We start from the raw sequence: 21,564 nt of genomic DNA, 5'->3' as shown, positions 1-21,564 counted from the left end.
AAGAAAAAAAAATTACACTGAGCATGTAAGATCCATTCATTCACTCATTTCATTCATTCATTCATTCCACCAATGATACTAGGCACCTGTATGGCAGGCCCAGAGTTTAAAATAGTGAATGAAACAAAATATCTGACCTTTTGGGATCCAGAATCTCCTTTATAAAGATAGTGCATAATAAGTAAGTTGTCATGACCCAGAAGCCAAACTGACTTAGTTCCCAAGGTCACTTACATGACCTTTTTCTACTCCTGGTACGTGTGATGTATATCCGTGCTTTCCAGTTTTGGGAGACTAAGTGGGAATCGTTTTAGTCTGAAACACGAGTCAAACTCTGTGAAATATTTGTAGGCTCAGTCAAGATTTTGGAAATGCATGCAAGGAGAAAACTGGGTCGGAGCTGGGGGCAGGGGGGGAGTCGCCGAGTTAGAATAAAATGGAAAACAAATAAAACAAATCCAGAGCACATTTTGCTCATTTCCTTTTCACTTGACAGATTTCTTTCCATTTTAAATTTAGAAGATATGATAGGGGAGGAATATTGGCCTTTCAAGATATATACCAGGAAATATGTGGCCCAGATCTGTTCATTCTTGGCCCCAGTTCCAGTATAGTTCCTTTCCCATCCTTTCCTGACCCCTTGGAGAGGGTCAGGTCAGACACTTGGAGAGATGTACTGAGGGTCAGGTCCTAATTCTAAAGTCCGCTTATCCTCGTAAGGGTCACATATATAAAATAAACTATGTAGGGATTTCGTACCAGAATTTATTTGCCATTTACTTTGCTTTTTTTTTCCACTATGAGGTTAATCCTTATCTAATTCCCTTATCCCTTTTACTTTTTCTTAGGCTAGAAGAACTGCAGACTTTTCTCTTGTATAAGAACAAGCTGACCTATCTTCCTTATGCCTTGCTTAACCTAAAGAAGCTCACCTTGCTAGTCGTCAGTGGGGACCATTTGGTGGAGTTCCCGACTGCCCTGTGTGACTCATCCACACCTTTAAAGTGAGTAAGATTCCCCCATAGAGACTTTCACACACAAGGTAAGGAGGACCTGCAGCCTGGGCGCTCACCTGTCTTAGGAACCAGATAGGATGGTTCTTGCACTCAGATGACCTGATCCTGGTTCACAGACGTTCCGAGGCCTTTGTACAGGATTTTGAAGTTGTTGGCCAATGGCATGAGGAAGTAGATCTCAGAGGATTTCTGGACAAATGCTACTGCTGTTTGAAGTGTGAAAAAACACATGCCCAGGGCTCCCTGGTTGTCTTACCCTTTTTTGGTTTCCTTAAAGGAACCTGTAAACCACCCCAAACTAAGAAAAACCATCCCAGCAAATGTGATACAGCTTCTCATCTGGCCTGAGACATTGAATAGTCTTTCTTACCTTGGAAGGGAACTTGAAAAGCCATAGCACCCTCCCTCCCCTGAAGCTGACTCCAGGCCACCTTGACATGCTGCTGCTCCAGTGAGAGCCCCCTCCGTCCTGTGTCCAGGGACTCACCTGCCTTAAACATTAGGTGTTTGCTAAAACCATGACTCCAGGGGTGATTTCCCAGAAATGTCCCGTTCTTTCAGTGATAAGTGCTCACCTCATCATAACTCTTCCTCATCTTCTGATCCTGGCAGCAAGATGCATAGCAGACAAAAATAGAGAAGTGAACTATTGCAAAGAGAGAGACTAAATTCATTCCTGTGTAAGCACAAGATGAACAGGGATATGACATCTTCTCCCCACTGGCCCACCATATTCCTTCCACTGGAATGGGTCTCCCGCTGCTCTTGGCTGTCCTAGGAATGTCTTTGGGATGCAAGGAGGTCAAAGAGGTGTTGAGTATTTGGAAAGACATACTTTGTCTTTTCTGGATGAAAAGGCATTAAAAGATGTGATTTCTTCCAAAAATTATACATCAGTGTAATGTGATTCCAACCATAACTCCAGCGGGACTTCTTTTTTTGGAGCTTGAACAACTGATTGGAAAGTATATCTGAAAGGCAAAAAGTTAAGAACAGCCACGATAATTTTGGAAAACAAGAGTAACAGGACAGAGTTTGCCTTACGGAGAATGACAATATGTTTAAATGTATAAGACTCAAAATGAGGTGGTGCTAGGCAATGATTTTTAGATGAATTATTAGAACAAAGCGGGTCGTACTGAAAGTGATCCTAATCTGTGATACAGGGATTTTCATAAACCAGTGGGGAAGATCTGATTGACTTAATACACCTTTAAGGAAGTTGGATAATTAGGGAAAGACAAAGCCCGTTCTTCCCTTGACAACATCAGAAAGCTTATGGCCTATAGCCATATTTTTGCTGTGTGTCATATAGGGAGACATCTAGAATAACCCAGAGATTAGATATAAAAAGAACAAGAAATGCCATGTTAATGATGGTAGATTGACCATGTGTCAATCTACACTTATCCCTCTTGAGATCCTATTGAGATGAGGAATAAAATAAAACCTATAAGCCCCCATGATGGAGAAAGCAAGGGAATGCCTTCACAAATTGAGAGATACCACACACTTTGGGAGACATACAGCAGACGGAACAGTGGTGACTGATAAAAATAGAATGGAGCAGGTTCAGAGACCAAATCAAGAAATTAAGCCCATTGGCCCTGGAGAACTCTGAAGAAGCGTGTGGTCAGAAATTCCAGGTCCAGGCTGGGGCAGATCGAGGCAGGATACTAAAAAACAAAAGGACAATTTCATGTACACAGACGATCCCCCGCCTTCTAATCTCCTCCTCAGTTCCACTGCACAGACCACTCAGCATCTGACCAAAAAGACTGAGGTGTCCTCTAGGGTGGCCCTGGGGGAAAAACTCCAGAGTTTCGTGTCCGGAGACTTCCCAGGGGAGTGGCAACTGCTTGTCCCCATGTTCACCCATGGTGGCTGGCGCTAGGGCAAAGAGTTTGCATGTGTGGGTGCCCAGCCAACATGCTGGGGTCTCAGCCTCAAACGTGAAGGCATCACTGACTCTTTCCAGATAATTGTCACAAAGACACGAATTTTTCAATTTTGTAATCAACCTGCAGGCAAGATAGAAATGTTAAATATGGTTTCAGAACAGAATGCAGATGGTGTTGGTGTTAACAGTATGAAAGTGAAAGTACGTGATGTCTGTGAGTGCTTTGAATGCGTCAGAGAATAAGATGGCTTGATGAGTAGATCGAGAGGTGGATAAATGGATGGTTGTGTCCTAAAACAGCTGCAGTAAAATCTTAAATATGGAACCTAGTTGGTGGGGACAGGGGTGTTCACTGTAGCTTTTTTTTTTTTTTTTTTTTTACTTTCCTAAATGTTGGAAAATCTTCATAATGGGATGTTGAAAAAGTGAAAATATAGATCATAAAAATTGGGAGGTGATAGGGTTGGGGAACGGAAGAGAAGGAAAGGAATACCTCTGCTTGATTAAACAACAGTGAAGTATTAGTCCTGCGTAAAAGAGAATTCCCCGTAGGATAAGTAAAAATAGTGATTGACCCATGAAAGAGATTGCTTCTGGGGGATCTGAGACAGAGGGTGAGTGAGAGACTGTGGTTTTAAATAAAACAGTATCCTTGCAAATTTTAAAATACTTAGAGTGATTATTCTGATAAAACATTAAAGAATGATAAAATATAGGCTTTTTTTTTTTGGATAGGGACGGATGACAAAAATTAACTCAATGAAAGAACTTGTAAAGGGGGCACGTGGGTGGCTGAGTTGATTAAGCTGCCGCCTTCGGCTCAGGTCATAATCTCAAGGTCCTGAGATTCAGTCCTGCATGGGGCTCCCTCTCTCTCTCCCCTGCTCACTCATGCTCTTTCTCTGTCTCTCTCTTTCTCAAATAAATAAATAAAATCTTAAAAAAAAAAAAAAAGAGCTTGCAAAGGAAAAGTTGTATGGTTCGATCCACAAAGACATTAGAACTTTTTTGCTTTCTCTGCATTTAGACATTAAATAAAATTACAAGGAAAATGAACTGGGAAATATATGTGCTAAAAATAGAACAGATGGGCTTTATCTTCCACATGTCTGGAGCTTCTGCAAACCAATGAGAATGATACCACCCAAGCCAGCAGGGCCCACACTTGCATCTGGAGACTGTTCAAGGGATTTCCAAGTTTGAATTGAAATAATTACACTGCCTTTCACAGCAAAACATCTTTCAAAACTGTGAGGACAGGTGATCAACTGTCATTTTAGTTTCTCTCCTTGGGCTTCTTTTTGGGTTGGAGTATCCATCTTTTCAGTTGAAAGGATACTGACCATCCGAGTTCTTTATAATTTAACCCCACCTCTTCTTAGAGTCTGATACCATTCACTGGGATTAACACCAGCCATAGTAGGACACTATCTAGTGTGAACGTTCTGACAGAGAGCAAGTGTTAATGTCCACCTCAAGGCCTCTGACGGGACCACTGTCCTCCGTCTGTGGCTAAGTAACTCTCAGTCCTCCAGCAGGCCTCTGAGCAGGACTGATTCCATAATCTTGTTGGATTATTCCATGGGGCAGTTCCACTGGTGGCGTCAACATTAAGTGGTCCTCTGTGACCTTCAAGGATAAGTAAGAGGTTGACTTTTTCTAAGAGGAATTCTGTGGTGAAACATGTACAGGTGAAAATGTGATATTGTCTGTATTTTCTTGAATAGATTTGTAAGCCTTATGGACAATCCTCTTGATAATACCCAGTGTCAAGATGGCGTTGAAGTGATGGAAAGTGAACGAGATCGTCAATGCTTTGATAAAGAATTTTTGAAAGCCTATCTTGAAGATGTTAAAGAAAGAGGTATGCTAATCATATTTAAAATTATTTTAGGGGTGTCTGGGTGGCTCAGTCGGTTAAGCATCCAACTTTTGATTTCTGTTCAGATCTTGGGGTCATGACCTTGGGGTTCTGATATCAAGCCCTGCAATTGGGCTCCGTGCTCAGTGCAGAGTCTGCTTCTCTCTCTCTCTCTGCCCTTCTCCCGGCTCACTCTCTCTCAAATACATACATACATACATACATACATACATACATAAGATCTTAAAAAAAATAAAATTCATTTAAATGAATATATGGAGTTCCATGTACTCAAGCAACATGAACCCATAATGCTAAAAAGCTAGTTGGCTAATTGGTTATTTTTCCACGTACCATATATATTTATAGAAATTATATATTTATATAATTTATAATATTTATATACATTTATGTAATTACATATTATATGTAAATTATATTATATATGTATATACACACACACATAATTTTTTCTTTAAATATCAAATTTTTTCTAGTGTACTTGAATACTTGATACATCATCCACTATTTGACAGAGAGGCCTGGAAACATACACTTGAGACGTTGCCTTACTGACTATACATGAGTTTTTAACAAAATGGCATTGACAAAAGAGTATCTCCGTTAATGGGAAAATAAGATTCCATTTCAAGATCCATTTAAATGCAACTTTAGAAAAAGGTGTTTCTTACATAAATCAAGGTCCAATTGTATGAAAAATCACCGAAGGAAAAAACGGTGGCAGACTAAGTACCTAGATCCCTTTAGCTTTGGTTTTCCACAGGGTGGTGATAATACAGAGGAGCACAGGAGGTCACAGGACTCAGGAAAGGGTGGGAAGAGATTTCCCCAGGGGCTGTTTCCTAAGCGTTCTAGAAGGTAGAAGCCCTTCCTTCAGCTGCAAGTACACAAACACAGGAAGAAGGCATAAGTCACCCTTTGTTCTTCTAATCACCACCTCCTTCCTTGGTATGGCTGCCCATTCATAGACTAAGTATGATCGGTCACATTCAGATATTCAGGGGTTTCATGAGAGGAATGAAAAATACCATTTATTTGGCAAATTAAAAAATTTTTTTTAAACTAAATTATTAAATCTCTCTGCAGTTACCTCTATTCCATTTGGCTATCCCCAATCTTGAAAGCTGAAATAGTGTGAAATAAATGAGAAATTTATATGAAACATGAAACAAATAGCAGAAACATTGATTTTGTCAAAATTTATTTTTGGGTTGCACAAGTTTCCTCTTGTGAAAACCTTTATTGTTGTATTTTATAGATTTATTCATAATTACATTTTTGAGTTATTATTTAAAAAAATACACGAAAGAATTAGAGAAAATAGGTAGTTAGCTTTGGATCTGTTGGTCAGTGATAAAATAATTTGCTTTGTAAGGTTAACTTTAGTGATAATAGCTTTTGAATTCATTCACTTATTTCTAAATAATTGTAATTCTGTCTTCCATATATTCATATTGGTTCATATGATATTGCCAATACTCAGCTGGTTTTTAATTTTAATTTTAATTTTATTTTATTTCTTTTCAATGTACTCAGCTGGTTTTAGCCAGAATCCATAGCTAAGTGGAAAAAAGTAGCTTTAGTGAGTTATGCTGACCTCCAAACTCATGTGATATAAGAATGATGAGCAAGTGAAACCCTTTGCTGGTCCTCAAGCATCAGCAACCCTAAGAATCACTTGCAGGCCCCACCCTCAGAGATTTTGACTCAACACCTCTGGGGTAGGACCAAGAATGTGCATTTCTAACAAGGTCCTGGGTGATGTTGGTGCCTTGGGTCTGGGAGCCTCACCTTGAGAGGCACTAGTATAGACCATCCTTTGACAAAATTTGACTATGAAGGGAGAATGGGCAGTGGGAAGAGCAAGACTGAGTAAAAGGGTACTTACTAAGATCATGCTCAGTTTAGGAATAGTGCAAGCTTTGCTTATAAACCTTTTCCCCTTCCACCTGGGGTCTTACCTGCTATCTCAGGTCCTTGGCCATCTATTTCTGTTTTAGTCAATTTTTATTATTTTTAGGGTTATACAGTTTCTCAGATTCTGATGTAGCTGTGTCAGTTTGTTGGAAAGATTGCAAAAGAAGGAGGGTTAATAATTCTATCTAAATATTTCTTCTTCTTCTTCTTTTTTTTTTAAAGATTTTATTTATTTGACAGACAGAGATCACAAGTAGACAGAGAGGCAGGCAGAGAGAGAGAGGCGGGGAAGCAGGCTCCCTACCGAGCAGAGAGCCTGATGCTGGGCTCGATTCCCGGATCCCGGGATCATGACCTGAGCTGAAGACAGAGGCTTTAACCCACTGAGCCACCCAGCCACCACCCCACCCCCCCTTTTTAAAAGATTTTATTTATTTACTTGATTGAGAGAGTGGGATAGCACAAGCAGGGGAACCAGTAGAGCTAGAGGGAGAAGCAGGTTCCCTGCTGAGCAGTGAGCCCGATTCAGGGCTTGATCCCTGGACCCCGAGACCATGATCTGATGAACCCAGGTGCCCCAGATCTAAATATTTCTAAAGCATGATTAAACATTTGTGAAAGCTGACTTAATGGTGATAGATAAATCCATTCACCTCCATATTTTAACCTGGGAAGGATAGTAATTTGTTGGTTAGCATGAGCAACGGTTTGTAGCTACACTTTGTGGTAAAATGGGGAATGGTTGAGTATCTTTGTTTCTTTTGTTACAGAATCTGTTCCCAGCTATACCACCAAAGTATCTTTTAGCCTTCAGCTTTGATACCATCCATCAGAAGACTGCAGAATCTCCCTGTGCTGCTGAGCTATAAATCTTGGTGTCCTCGAATAATGGTTTGCGCTTAAGGACAAAGTCTAGAAACCACAGTCCTAGTTAGGAAAAATGATTTTCAGATTTCACATTTGTGAATACTTCTCTCAGTGGACTGGAGAATTGATAAATGGGTTTATATATAAAGGTTCATTTACATATACCTTTTTTTTCCCAAATAATGCACCTTTAATATTTTAGAAAATGTGTTATTTTTTTTAAATTAAAACCTAGAGACCAAAATCTGAAGTTGATTGCACTGTTTTTAGGAATCCAGGGATAAAGGGGTTGTAAAAAGAGTATTTATATGGGACTAGCCAAATGAGATTTTATTTTGAAAGAGTTTTAATGAATTATTTCTTTTATTGAGAAAAGCTTCCCTTGGATTAATACAAATTGCTATTTTCATATGTTTTAATTGTATTTTCTAAGTGTAGGGTCTTAGGAAACACTTTAAGTATAATTTGGGCATTGAAGGTAGAAAGAAGGGCTGGATTGTCTGCTCTTGTATTGGGCACAGGACACTCAGATGGTGCGCTGGTGGTTTTCACAGAGGCGTTGTGGTCCTGGCTGGTCCTGGGAAGACTTACATGATCTACATGGATGGTCTTCTTATCCTGAGTGGGTACTTCATGGGTCTCAGGACATACCTTAGAACAGGGAGCAGAGACAGCACCCTCAGGGACCCCTCCTCCAAGGTGGCTGTGCAAGGTAGCAGGGATGACTAGTCTGTACCAGTGAGGACGCCCTAGCAAAACTTCCTGACAGGTGCCACAGGAGGCTCTGCCCAGGCCATCATGCTGCAGCCCACAGGGAGCTCATGAGACTGTTTTTTGTTGGCAAAGATGGGAGTCATGATAGGGCTTTGGACTCCTACATCATATCATCTGATTTGGAGAGAAATTGTACAAATATTTATTCTTATACCACTGTTTTAGGCTAGAGGAAACAGGATTGTAAGTAGAAGATAAGTCTTAATGAACAGTTTCTGTGATTAAGAAAGAAAAAGTGCATATATTCACGTTTATTCCTATATGAATTGACTCCCACATGGTCTAATTCAGTGCCATCCAGTAGAATTTTCTGCAGTGATGGAAATGTTCTGTATCTGCACTGTCCAGATGTAGTGACCACCAGACATACATGCTTTTTGACTAATTGGATAATGACTGATATAACTGAAGAACTTTTAATTAATTAAGGATTTTTTTTTAGATTTTATTTATTTATTTGACAGAGAGAGATCACAAGTAGGCAGAGAGGCAGGCAGAGAGAGAGAGGAGGAAGCAGGCTCCCTGCTGAGTGGAGAGCCCGATGCGGGGCTCGATCTCAGGACCCCAGGATCATGACCTGAGCTGAAGGCAGAGGCTTTAACCCTCTGAGCCACCCAGGTGCCCCTAATTAAGGATTTTTAATTAAATTTAAATTTGGATTGCCACAGGGGGGTGCCATACTGGACACATAAGTCCAGACAGTTGGGTTTTGGGGGAAGAAACGAAGGGTGTTTTTTTTTCTTTTATCTGAACAACAATCTGCCCCAAAGGGGCCACTATTGACACCCTCCATATTTTGTCTTGGTAGATTTAATCATAATTCCCAGTGTTTTGTCCTCAGCAGATGCAAACCAAGCAGAGCATTCTAAAACCATATGGTAGTGCTTCAGCAGAGGATTGCCTCAAGTTATAAACAAACTCTGAGAAGTAGGTTAAGAGATGAAAAGAGTAGGAAGATGAGAAATCACTTCAGCTGAACCTCCAACAATTGTATTCTTTCAAGTCTTCAAAAATGGCATTGAAATTTATTAGTTGTATTACTTAAGTGATTTTGAAATTTCATTTCATGCCAATGTATACATTATATTTAGCCAAATGGAAAATGAATCTTAAAAAGGGACAAATAGGGGCTTTCACATAAGTTGTCCATGACCTATGTAAAACTTATTTTAATAAAACCAGTCTTTTGTGCAAAAACTCTGTATTGGTGCTACATTTCCTTCCTAAACAAAGGAAAAGGTATTGCACCAATACATCATTATTTCATGTCATATAATATCCCATACCAATATATTATTGGAATATAATGTGTGTAGAGATACTATTTAATTTATTCACGTATGTGTAAAAATGCAGCAAGATTATAAGGCATCCTAGTGGCAATATCATAGATATTTGAAAATTTTACACGGTACATAGGGACTGATTCATAATTTGGAAAAGGAATTTCCATAGTGGGATATATGTGTGAGCATTACAGCAATATGAATAAAATGTCATTCCTAGGAGAAAAAGGTTCTGTTCCCAAAAGCTTATTATTACACCCATTTTTCAGACGTCTGACATTGAGGGGCAGAGACACTTAGGTGAAATCATCGACTAGTGCATTTTAATCACCAGTAAGAACCACACCACATTTCTTGACTGGAGGTTTCTAGAATGACCAAGAAGTGCGCTTGCCAAACACCAGTTTAGAGTAACTTTTTTTTTTTTTTTTTTAAGATTTTATTTATTTATTTGACACAGAGAGAGACCACAAGTAGGAAGAGAGGCAGGCAGAGAGAGGAGGAAGCAGGCTCCCCACCGAGCAGAGATGCGGGGCTTGATCCCAGGATCCCGGGATCATGACCGGAGCTGAAGGCAGAGGCTTAACCCACTGAGCCACCCAGGTGCCCCAAGTTTAGAGTAACTTAATGATAATGGCTAACAGTAAGCTGCAGAAATCAGTTCCTGTCTTTGCTTCTTTGCCTCCCTTCCTTCCTGCCTCAATGCATCTCTTGAATCTCTCACTACTCCTGAACGGGAAGGAAACATGCTCAGAGATGCTGTGTTGTGGCGGGTGTAGGTTTACATAATTCCCATTTCCCGAGTCCTGATTCCTAGGGACAGCACGTTGCCTAGCCTTTCCCACCCTCCTTGTCGGTAGCAGTATGTGTTACCAGAGTAACTTTTGATCATGTAATAACACTTCTTGGAATTTTAAAGAACTTTCCAATTCTTTCCTAAAATTAAAGTTCTTGGCACTAGTCTTCAGTGAGTTCACAGATCGTTGAACACCTTCATGTCCTCATGATCTAAATTTTGTTCTCTAGTTTGTTTTCCTTATTGATACACTCCAAATCATTCCACCATCCCAGCCTATCTTTGAATACTACAGAGTCTTTCTGGGGATATTGGCAGATGTTTTGCATCTTCCTCTATCTGCCGCGTCTGTATTGTGTAAACATGCATACATGCACGCACATTCCAGTCTCTTCTTGAAGCTTATCAGCCCTGGGACTCAGGGAGCCAGGATAGCAAGGCCAGCTCTTTTACTAACGCACCACATAATCTTGGGAAAATCACTTCGCCTTTTACCCACCTGTAAAATATAGAGTAGCAGAAGACGATTTTTTTTTTTTTTTAAGATTTCATTTATTTACTTGACAGACATCACAAGTAGGTAGAGAGGCAGGCAGAGAGAGAGGAGGAAGCAGGCTCCCCGCTGAGCAGAGAGCCCGATGCGGGGCTGGATCCCCTTGGACCCTGAGATCATGACCTGAGTCCAAGGCAGAGGCTTTAAACCACTGAGCCACCCAGGTGCCCCCAGAAGACGATTTTTAAGGCTGATCCCATCTTTAACATTTGATGACTTGCCTTCCACTAAGAACCCCTTTTTATATTAACCACTCAGCATTTCCTCCCTACCTCACTGGTCACTCAGCTTCCAGCTCCGTATGGGTGCTGGACATGCTTGTTCCTTAGGCATGTGTTTGTAACTGTCTTGTCTACTATTGCATGTTAAGCTTCTGGAGTTTGCTAAATAGGTAGACTGTGCCCAAATATTTGAAAATGAATAGTGAGTTTGTGAAGAACTGACCCACACATTTCTGTTGTGTTCCTAATACTTCCATCTATGCTGAAATGCACAAATATTATTTTTGATATTGCCTCGAAAGAGGTATCGTGCATCATAGAAAATTGCATTTTCTAGAAATCTAAATCGAAGATACAGTGAGATATCACCTTACATCCTTAGGTGTAGCTATTATTAAAAACAAAAACAAAAACAAAAAAATAAATCCCAGAAAATAATTATTGGTGAGGATATGGAGAAATTGGAACACTTGTCCCTGTTGGTGGGAATGTAAGATGATGCAATTGCTATGGAAAATAGCATGGCAGTTCCTCTGAAAATTTAAAGTAGAATCAACAATTCCAGGTCTGAGTATTTTGAAAGCAGGGTCTCAAAGAGCTTTTGACACCCATGTTCCTAGCACTGCTAGTCACAATGGCCAAGAGCTAGAAGCCTCCCAGATGTCTACAGGTGGGTAGACAAAATGTGATATATATATATATCATGGAATGTTATTCAGCCTTCAAAAGGAAGGAAATCCCGTCACATGCTAAAACATGAATGAAACTTGAGGACATTATGCTAAGTGATATAAACTAGTGACAAGAAGACAAATATTGTATGAGTCCACCTCTATGAGGTCCTCAGGGTAGACCTATTCATAGAGAAAGAAAAGTGGGCATTAGTAGGGACAAGGGGGAGGGAGAAAATGTAAGCAGTTTAATGAGGATAAAGTTTCAATTCTGAAAATGAAAAAGTCAGTGAAAAGTCAGTTGGATGACTTTCCAGATGGTGTATGTTTATTTAGTTACACATTGTGTCACAATACCATTCTACTAGTACAATAATGCTTGTTATAAACCATACAACAAAGAATAGTAAAGTCCAAAGAAACGAACCAGAGTTTGAAGGCTGTCTCCCCCATGTGGGTCCTGCCCCAGCCCTGAACTGCGTGGACCCTGCTGTGGAGAACACTGTTTTGAGACCTAGGCTTTCAGCCCAGTGAAAACACTGCAAGTGCCTCCACCTGCTGACCTCCCCGGGTCTGTGCAAGCTTCTCTGGGGAGAGAGGATCCACAGGTCTTATGAGATTTCCAAATGGTTCTGTGAGCCATAAAGGCTTCGGTCTCAGTTCTCCAGAGAATGAGCAGAATTTCAGCATCCCTTAGGCAAGATAGAATTGAATTGAAATTAACATTAACCCTTAAAAAAAAAAATCACACGAAATCAACCATTTAAAATGAACAATTCAATGGTGTTTACTGCATTCACTGTATTGTACAACGACCCCCTCTGTCTCATGCCAAACATTTTCATCACCACACACCTTCTGTCCCCCAAAAGCCCTATAACAGATTAATCCCTTTCCGCACAGCCCCTGGCAGTCATCACGCTACTTTCTGTCTCTGGATTTACCTTTTCTGGATATTTCCTATCCGTGAGATCATACTACATGACTTTGAACTTGGCATCATTTGGAGGTCCACTGAATGCTCTCTACGACAATCACCACGACAATAATCAGAATGAAAAAACAGCAGCAAACATTCAAGTTCTTGCGCCTGGGATTCGGGGCTGTGTGGGGATAGAACACCTCGCTATGGGTACTGACTTGGATTCTCGTCTCCACATGGTGTTGGGTGTTTGCTCTTGGGCTCCAGTGGGTGGGGAGGATTGCAGCCTCCCTGGACCCAGGGTGCCAGGGTTGGGGCAAAGCCTTCCCTTTGTTTACTATGGCGTTCCACTTCTCTATGTCCACTGTGGAGTTCCCCCTCTCTGTGTTGGTGGTGATGTTCCCTCTCACTGTGTCCGCGGTGATGTTCCTCTTCACTGCATCTGCAGTGATATTCCCCCTCACTGCGTCTGTGGTGATGTCCCTCTTCACTGTGTCCACCGTGAGGTTCCCCCTCACCGTGTCCGCGGTGATGTTCCTCTTCACCGCATCTGCAGTGATATTCCCCCTCACTGCATCCGTGGTGATGTTCTTCTTCACTGTGTCCACCGTGAGGTTCCCCCTCACTGTGTCCGCGGTGATGTTCCTTTTCACTGTGTCCGCGGCGATGTTCCTCTTCACTGCATCTGCAGTGATATTCCCCCTCACTGCGTCTGTGGTGATGTTCCTCTTCACTGTGTCCGCAGTGATATTCCCCCTCACTGCATCTGTGGTGATGTTCCTCTTCATTGTGTCCACCGTGATGTTCCCCCTCACTGTGTCGGCGGTGATGTTCCCCTTCACTCTGTCCACGGTGATGTTCCCCTTCACTGTGTCCACTGTGGTGCCACTTCTACTGGGAAAGGGCATGGGAATGGTGGTCCCAAGAGCAGGTGAGCTTATGGCAGGAAGTGATGGGGACACTGGTGACTGCACGGCCTCACTGAAGCCACTCTGGGCACAGAAGCCCTGCAGACATGCCTCACAGTTGTTACTGTCATGCGGCCCTTCAAGAGTGATTTCCCTAATGGTAGGGATCTCCTCCATCGACTTAAATCCTTCTCTGTAGCATTTCTTCAGAATTCGGAATACCAGGTTGTTCAGGATCCTGGAGATGTTCTCTTTTGTGAACTCGGGAACCTCAAATGGAGACTGATGGCACTTCTGACATCTCTGGGCAAAGACCCTCATCTTCACGTTGCCCCTGGGTTTCCCCCTAGTCTTGTGCATGTGGAAAACAACCTGAACTTGAGAAGAGGCCCAGCTGCGAGAGCACAAGGAGCACTGGAACCTGTAAGGACAGGAGACAAGACCCTCAGCTTGGCCCAGGATGGCCGAGCTGTGGGCTGGGCCAGAGGGACAAAGGGGCACCCAACAACAGAGACATGACTCGACTGGGGTCGAGGTTGGTGGGGAAGACGTTAGCGAGCCCCTCATTCCTATCTCCACTGTGCCACCAACATGCCCTGGGATCCACAGGTGTCTGTCATGAGAATAGCAGACCACAAGCTCTTGGTGCTGGAAGGGACCTTCTAAATCTGACATGATGGGGCTAGAGATGAGGTGCATGCTGGAACCCATCATGTGCAGAGACTTGGTGGGTGTAAGAAGCAGGACCAGACCTCTGGGCTCCTGAACCCAAACCAAGGCTTCTTCAAATGTGGACTGAAGTGGGTCAGAGGCTATGGGTGCAACAGTAGCTATTAAACTAGCCCCCACTAGCTCTGAACTGAAATCCACAGATGGCACAAGTGGGTGCTGGTAGGTGCTACTGTCTGAAAGTTGGTGTCTCCCCACAAATTCACAGGTCGGAACCCAAAGCCCCAAAGGTGATGATGTTAGAAGGCCTTTGGGAGGTGATTAGGTCATGAGGGTAGAGCCCATGTGGATGTGATTAGTGCCCATATCACACAGATCCCATAGAGCTCCCCAGTTCCTGCCAGCATGTGAGGATACAGAAGTCCGTCCACAAACCGGAAGAGGACTCTCACCAGACCAGATGGCACCCTGATCTTGGACTTCCAGCCTCTAGAACAGTGAGCAATACATTTCTGTTGTGTCTGTTGTGTTTAGTCTGGTGTTTATATTATTTTAATTTACTTTACTTTATGTTTTATTACACGCCCCCTCCCTCCCCAAACAGACTAAGACAGTAAGTTGTAGACCCACAGATCAAGGAGGGTCTACTGTCTGGAGGAAAAGCATTGCTTTGCCCTATTGCCCAGGGGTGCCCAATCCGTCAGTATGATGGGGAGATCACAGTGTCCCGCTCTCTCTCTTCTTGCTCCCCCTCCTACCCAGTTCATTGCTCAAGGTAGCCTGGGAAACCTCATATTCTGTGTGCACCTGGCCTCACACCTTCCCTTCTATGCAGGAAAGAGGGCGATTTCCTGAGCTCAGATATTTGGACAAATACAGGATGAAGGACCCCAGGTCAGAACTATAGTATAGCCTATAAGTTTTAACATTCTTTTAATAACCAGCTTATGCTAACTAAGAAACTGTGGCCAGCTGACCATAGATAAGGGAGTCAGCAAGCAGCATAACAGGATAACGAATAGCAAAAATCTGTGTTTAACCCAGCTGTTTCTGGCTTCTGTATAATAATGCTTCTAATGCTTTGCTAAGAAATGAAAAATTGCTTAAACCCTCGTTCGCTGTGTAATCAAATAAAGTTATACCCTTCCCCTGTTAAGAATTTCCCCTACTACTAAGTAAAATTGATAAGGGTTGCCTCCCGTACCAAGGCTGGAGACGTGCGGTTCAGCACGTATACAGATAAAGGTTAGAAACGTGCAATTCAACACGTACCCTCTACTGTACACTACCTGAACGGTGACTGGCCAGAATGTATGGTTGGTTTTAAAGGATTGGCTACCTATGTGTAGGCCTTCCTGTAATGCTTTGATATTACTGGCTAGAAAAGTGAGGGCTCTGATGTAATGGACTGTAAAATTCTATATTAAGGGACTCCCGAAACAGATCGGGGCTCTCAGACACTGACCCATCCCTCGCGGATTTCATGGTCAAGTGTCCCTGGGAGTCCGAGCATGCCCGAATAAAATCCTCTTGCTTATTGCATCCAGTGGTCTGTGAGTGTGTCCTTGGGTGCGGGTCCTCTAGGGTCTTTCAAGGATAGATGGAGAGAGGGGGGAAGAAGGCCCACAAGGACACGGCTGCACCGAGGACAGGAATCACGGGAGAGGCAGAGATCGCAGAATGGCAGGGACAATTCCTGATCACTAAATTATCCGCGCACTCCCGTTCGCTTCCCAATCCCCTCACAGTGAGGGTGGGCAATATGACTGGGTTGCCTGATGGGATGCAGGCCATGACATGTGCTACTTCCAAATCTGGCACGGAAGCTCTTGGAAAACCCTCCAACTCCTCTTCCTCTGCCTCAACAACCTGGGGACCGTGTGTTGGGTCAAAAACACTGATATTTCAAGGTCTCTCTGCTCTAGCAGCCAAGCCTCACCTATCATGGGAGAGTGAATTGGAGGGAGCTGGGAAGGACGAGCCAGTCAAGATTTCCTTCTTGTGGCTTGATTCCAGCCACACCTCACAGGGCGAGCATGGCCAGGAAATGAAGGGAAGAGGAGAGAGGCTCTGACCACCATGACAGAGATGACATTGCTGGGGTTATTCAGAGTTGGTTGTGCACAGGGGAGCCTCTGCTCTCCTGAGCTGCTGTCCCCAACCCTCCGTCTCTGGGTCGTACTGCCCTGTTCATGTGCCAGCTCAGAGTTCAAGGTTCTCCCCAAAAAGCAGGGTGGGGGGTAGGGGCGGGGCTGAGATTTTGCTTGGATGTTCCTGGTGCCAGCTCCTGGCCTGGGAAAGCCGTGGGCCACAAGGAGAGGAGAGCTCTGCTTCCTCTGCCCAGACCCTTCCCCAGAGAGGAGGGCAATGGGCAGACACCAAGTCTCAGGCTCCTACCCTCTTTGCATGGGCAGCCCCACCCCCTGACTCTTGGAACTCTTGCTTCCTCACCTGGGGAAAACAGGGTAAGGCTTTGAATGAGTTCCAAGCATCTTGGATTATTTTTTTATTTGTTTGTTTGTTTTGGGATTTTATTTATTCATTTCAGAGAGACAGAGAGAGAGAGAGTGCACAAGCCAAGGGAGAAGCAGGTTCCCACTGAGCAGGGAGCCTGATGCAGGGCTGGATCCCAGGACTCTGGGATCTGGACCTGAGGCGAAGGCAGACGCCTAACTAATGGTTGAGCCACCCAGGCGCCCCCAAGAGTCTTGGTTTAAAAGGATCCATCAGCCCAGAGAAGAGGGAGCAAGGTTTCTGCATATTGCTCAGCTACGCTAACCTCTGCCTTCTCCTGGAAGGGCCTCCTCAGCCTGCAGGGCCTCTCCCTCCTGCGCTCCATAGCCCCAGGTCCCCAGGAGACCGAGAACACAGGTAGGGAACTTTGCCCACCCAGCTGTCCTGCAGCTCCTCCCTGCCCCCCGATGCAGCCAACACTGGTGCCCAGTCCTGCTGCTGTTTGGGATTCGCTGAAATAAAGCTAAAACTTCTGGATGATCGATCGGCACCGTATTTCCCGTAGTCTTCAATGTGCAAGCACGGGATAGAACAAGAAAAGGAGCAAGGATACACAGTAATGAAAAAATAAGAATTTTCTGGAATATGTACCATCCCATTCCCCACTCACCTGGCAAAGGCCCACTGCTGGTACTGTGACCACCCCGGCTCCAGGCTGTTGGGAAGAAGGTCTTTGTCTTCTGTCAGGGTCCATTTGTGCCTTGGCTTCACTTCCTGGATTAATTCCTGGAACACTTGCTTCCATAGCTCCATGTCCTGATTCATGGTACGCTGTGTGGACAGCTGCGTACCTCAGGATCTCGGGGAGGCTCTGACACGTCTGCAGCAGGACACGAGGTTTCCTACTTTAAAGGGCTGGGACCCGCCTTTGTGTACATGACCTGGGCCAGTGGACCAGGTCTTTGCCTCAAAGACGAAGGTCAGTTGAATCTGGCTTTCAGTTCAGCAGACTAGTGAGCGCTAGCCTCCTCCACCGGGAATTTCCAAAGACACGGAATGCATGGTTTCATCCAATAAAATATGACCAAGGGAAAGCTCCGGACTCTGGATTGGATCAGCAGATAACTTGCCTGTAACCCGGAATACATTCTTTACCTCAGAAGCCTCTGGAAATGATGGAGAGATGCAACTGCCCCTCAGAACAATGTATTACTTCAACTATAACCCCCGGAGGATTTTACTAGTTACCAAGCACATTTAGATACGGCCTTAAGAAAAACACATACTGGCAACAGGTATTTGGGGGAAAGGACGATCTAGGACCATGAAGTTGGGCAGCTGGGGATGCCCAGCTCGCTCAGGGCAGAATGCCGCCTGCTGCCTGGAAGCTGAGCAGCTGCGAACCGCCCAGCCCGCTCAGGGCAGAACGGAACACCGCCTGCTTCCCTTTATTGTTGTCGCTTCTTCCTCCTCCCCAAAGCGCCTGTTGTTAGTTAGATGAGTCCTTTGAATGTGCTTGGTTAACTATAAACTTTACCCGCCTTCTTGTTTGTCCACAAGACAGGTGACTGATGTTTGACCTTCCTCGGCTCTTCTGTGGGTTATTGTTTCTATCTAATAAAAGTGAGACTGAGGAGTTGCTTGGGGCTTCGGTCTTGTCAACGGTTGTGGCCTGCTCTCTCTCTTGCAGCTGACTTGGTTGTGCCTAATTCTTCTTCCGTTCGCCAACTGGAAGCGTCAGAGAGAGGTTGCAGGAGCTCTTTCTGTTTTAACACTTGGAAGTCCTTAGCCACTGGGCTCCCAGTGCCTGAGCCTGGGAAGGAGAGATGCAGAGAAGGGCGTGGCCACGGTGGGCCCGCACTGCTCCCCAAGTCCCTGTTCTGGGCTCTCTGCTTCCTGTTTCTGCTGGTCTCTGTACAACTGGATCGCATAGCTCCCAGAGGCCTCTAACCCAGAGGCCGTTCTCCTCCCAGCAGGGTTAGGGACACTTGCTATCGCTCTTTCTGAACACTGGCTGGGCCCTGGCTCTGCCGCTGGGAAGGGGCCGCGTCGGAAAACTTGGGACAGGCGCAGAGGAGCTTGGACAAGACAAACAAGCCTTCTCGTTTCAGTTCCTGTGCGGAAAACAAGTGTCTTCTTCATGACCTATTTGTGCCACGTTTGTCAGATTTTCGTGGTTTTTGTTGGTGATCTCTTTGTTTCAAGTGGCCCCAAAGCCTAGTGTTCGGTCTAGTGTGCCTAATGGTGAGGAGAGTGGGATGTACCTTCTGGAGAGAGCGTGCGCTTGGTAAGCTCTATTCAGGCATGAGTTCTAGTGTTGCTCCCTGCAAGTTCATACACGAACATTCCTTACTACATAAGGTGTCTTTAAACAGAAACGATGCAAGGTCATGGATTGCTCAGCGGCCCAAAATGTTGTTGCTAGAGGCTGGCAGGAACTAAGTCTGCATTTCCCTGGGGAGTCACGGTTCAGTGTTTGTTATTTTAGTGTTCTTGGCAATTTTATGGGATTTACCACCCCCCCCCCCCCAAAAAAAAAGAGCTGGGGGGCTGCGTTTTTCTTTGTCTACTCAGTGGTTTGTCTTTCTTCCCCATTCTTCCATGGGGAGAGCTGGCTTGGTGAAACTAAACCACTTTTGAGCCCTGCCCTCACCCATTATCCAGTTTTTTTCCAGAAAGTTGCTAATGACTAGTGCCGTTAACTCTAGTCTAAGACCCTTCCAAATCTGCAGGCCATCTGTTAGCCCTGTCTTGTCTGTGGCCCAGAGATCGGAGTGTCATTCTCTTCCCAGCCAGGCTTCTGCACTGGTGGTTACAACTGATCGAATGCACCGGGAACTGTAAATCCAGCCATTTCAGAGTGTAATTTCTTTTTTCTCTAATGTACCCCGTTACCTGGACCCTGGGGAGTGGTGGATAGATTCTAGGAAAGCAAGTCCGCTCCATCTTCAGCTCAGGGCTTTCCGAGTCCTGTGCCAAAAGCAGTCTGGCTCCTTCTGGAAATCCCTTATCATCCCTTTCCCCTGAGGTGCTCGTGGGTCTCTCCCAGCAGCAAGACCTAGTCTAGAGAATGAAGCTGATCTAGAGAACGAAGAGGTCCCTGGGCTCAGTCCTGTGATGCTCCATCCTGTAGAGATTGGGAAGAGGAGGGTGATCCAAGAAATGAGATGTCAAGTTTCTGCAGTTTCTTCATCAGTCCCACAGGAAATCATCTGTGTGACATCACAAGGTGCTGACAGACCCCCTATTAGTCTCCGTTTTTGTGTTCCAGACACTAGGGTTATGGTGGCCAATAAAACAAAGGCTACCCTCACAGAGCTTGTGTTTTATTCCAATGGGGAGAAAGACAATGACCCAGTAAACAAGCAAATGTTCAATGTCATGTCAGGTAGCCATGAGTGCTATGGAGGAAAACAGCATGGCGAGGGTCTGGAAGGAGGAATGGCATGGGTGCACCGGCAGGGTGGCAGTAGGGACAGCGGCTCTAAGTGGGCGGTTATAGAAGGCTGCCCTGTGAGATGACATGTGAACCAAGACCTGTCTGAAGTGAAGGACTGGGCCAAGCATGTACATGGGGGGAGGAATAGTCAGATCAGAGAGGACAGCCTGTGTGAAAGCCCAGAGGTGGAAGTGGGCCTGGTGTGTCCGTGGAGGAAGAGGGAAACCAGGGTGGCCAGAATTTAGTAAGCAGAAAAGGAGTACATGAGGTTGGAGATGCAGCTGAGGGCTGCAGGGCCTTATAGGATTTTATTCCAAGTGTGAAGGGAAACCAGTGAAGAGTTTGGGTACGAGAGTGAGAGGTCTGATTTTACATTGTGATCTCGGCTGTCTGATCTGTCCACTCAAGCTCTCTGTTGTCTCGGCCTTGAGGTAGGAAAGGAATGGTTGTGCTGAGTGGGTCAAGGACGATGCAGGGAAATCACCTAGAGTCCTAGCTTTAAGAGCATTTAGGTCAAAATAAGACTCTTTCAAATTTGACTACACTCGAACCTCTGAGATCTTATTCCCCAAGGAAATTGCTAAGTCAAGTTTAATTAAAATGACTTCCACTATTTTTCTTTGATTTTGCACTGTCCTTGTGGGGACTGCAAGAGCAAAAACCAAAGCAGACCAGACCAAAACTCCATAAACCCATTTAGTTCCTTCAGAGACTGATAAAACCCCCATCAATCTCCTCATCACCAACTCCTAAGGACAGCTTATACCACCCTTGGGACTTGGGCAAATTCTGTTTGAACCATTGGTTTTATTATTCAACAGAGAATTCTTTATTTCAACCCAGCAGGTGACTTGCCCTCTATATGACACGTTTCCATTACTGGCTATCTGTTCACTGACGGAACTTCACCCCGGAGTTCACGTTCATTGCCTGGCCCAGGGCTTATGTAATGAACAGTCCAGAATCAGCGTGAGACCTTGTGACTTTAGAAGCCTGGGCCGGGCTCTAAAGATTTAGAAGTCTCTTCCGGGGCGCAGCACGTGGGGCAGCTCAGGTGGAGGCCCTTAACTTCTGGATTGGAAGGTGTACAAGCTGGCTCGGTGCCCAGAGGTGCTTGAGGCCAGGAGGATGGAGACCCCCCCACCCCCAGGGTGGGCAGTGATCCTCACTGCGCAGACTCTGTCCTCTCGTGCCGCATCTTTTGAGTTCCAAATTTGTTTTTTTTTTTTTTTTCTAAAGATTTTATTTATTTATCAGAGAGAGAGGGGGAGAGAGCAAGCACAGGCAGA

General features: G+C 44.5%; 2 protein-coding genes across 3 annotated transcripts in view; one reads left to right on the top strand and one right to left on the bottom strand.

Annotated features, from left to right (window-relative positions):
• The window catches only part of LRRC2 (leucine rich repeat containing 2), a 43,018-nt gene extending 32,944 nt beyond the window's left edge, over window positions 1–10,074 (top strand). For both annotated transcript variants that reach the window (XM_059160705.1, XM_059160704.1), the window contains exons 7-9: window positions 849–1,004; window positions 4,644–4,780; window positions 7,486–10,074. In XM_059160705.1, the coding sequence (XP_059016688.1) occupies window positions 849–1,004; window positions 4,644–4,780; window positions 7,486–7,535 (343 nt within the window). In that variant the 3' untranslated portion in view covers window positions 7,536–10,074. The remainder of the gene's footprint in view (window positions 1–848; window positions 1,005–4,643; window positions 4,781–7,485) is intronic.
• A 2,115-nt stretch (window positions 10,075–12,189) lies between these two features.
• RTP3 (receptor transporter protein 3) lies at window positions 12,190–18,267 on the bottom strand. The gene is made up of 2 exons (XM_059160703.1): window positions 17,507–18,267; window positions 12,190–14,134 (listed from the first exon to the last, which is right to left on the bottom strand). The coding sequence occupies exons 1-2, from the start codon at window positions 17,659–17,661 to the stop codon at window positions 12,883–12,885; spliced, it is 1,407 nt and encodes a 468-aa protein (XP_059016686.1). The 5' UTR covers window positions 17,662–18,267; the 3' UTR covers window positions 12,190–12,882.
• Window positions 18,268–21,564: the final 3,297 nt, after the last annotated feature.

The sequence above is a fragment of the Mustela lutreola genome, chromosome 2 (assembly GCF_030435805.1).
Source record: "Mustela lutreola isolate mMusLut2 chromosome 2, mMusLut2.pri, whole genome shotgun sequence".
NCBI lineage: Eukaryota > Metazoa > Chordata > Mammalia > Carnivora > Mustelidae > Mustela > Mustela lutreola.
The sequence above is the reverse complement of the archived record's forward strand: the minus strand, read 5'-3'. Positions and strand labels throughout refer to the sequence as shown.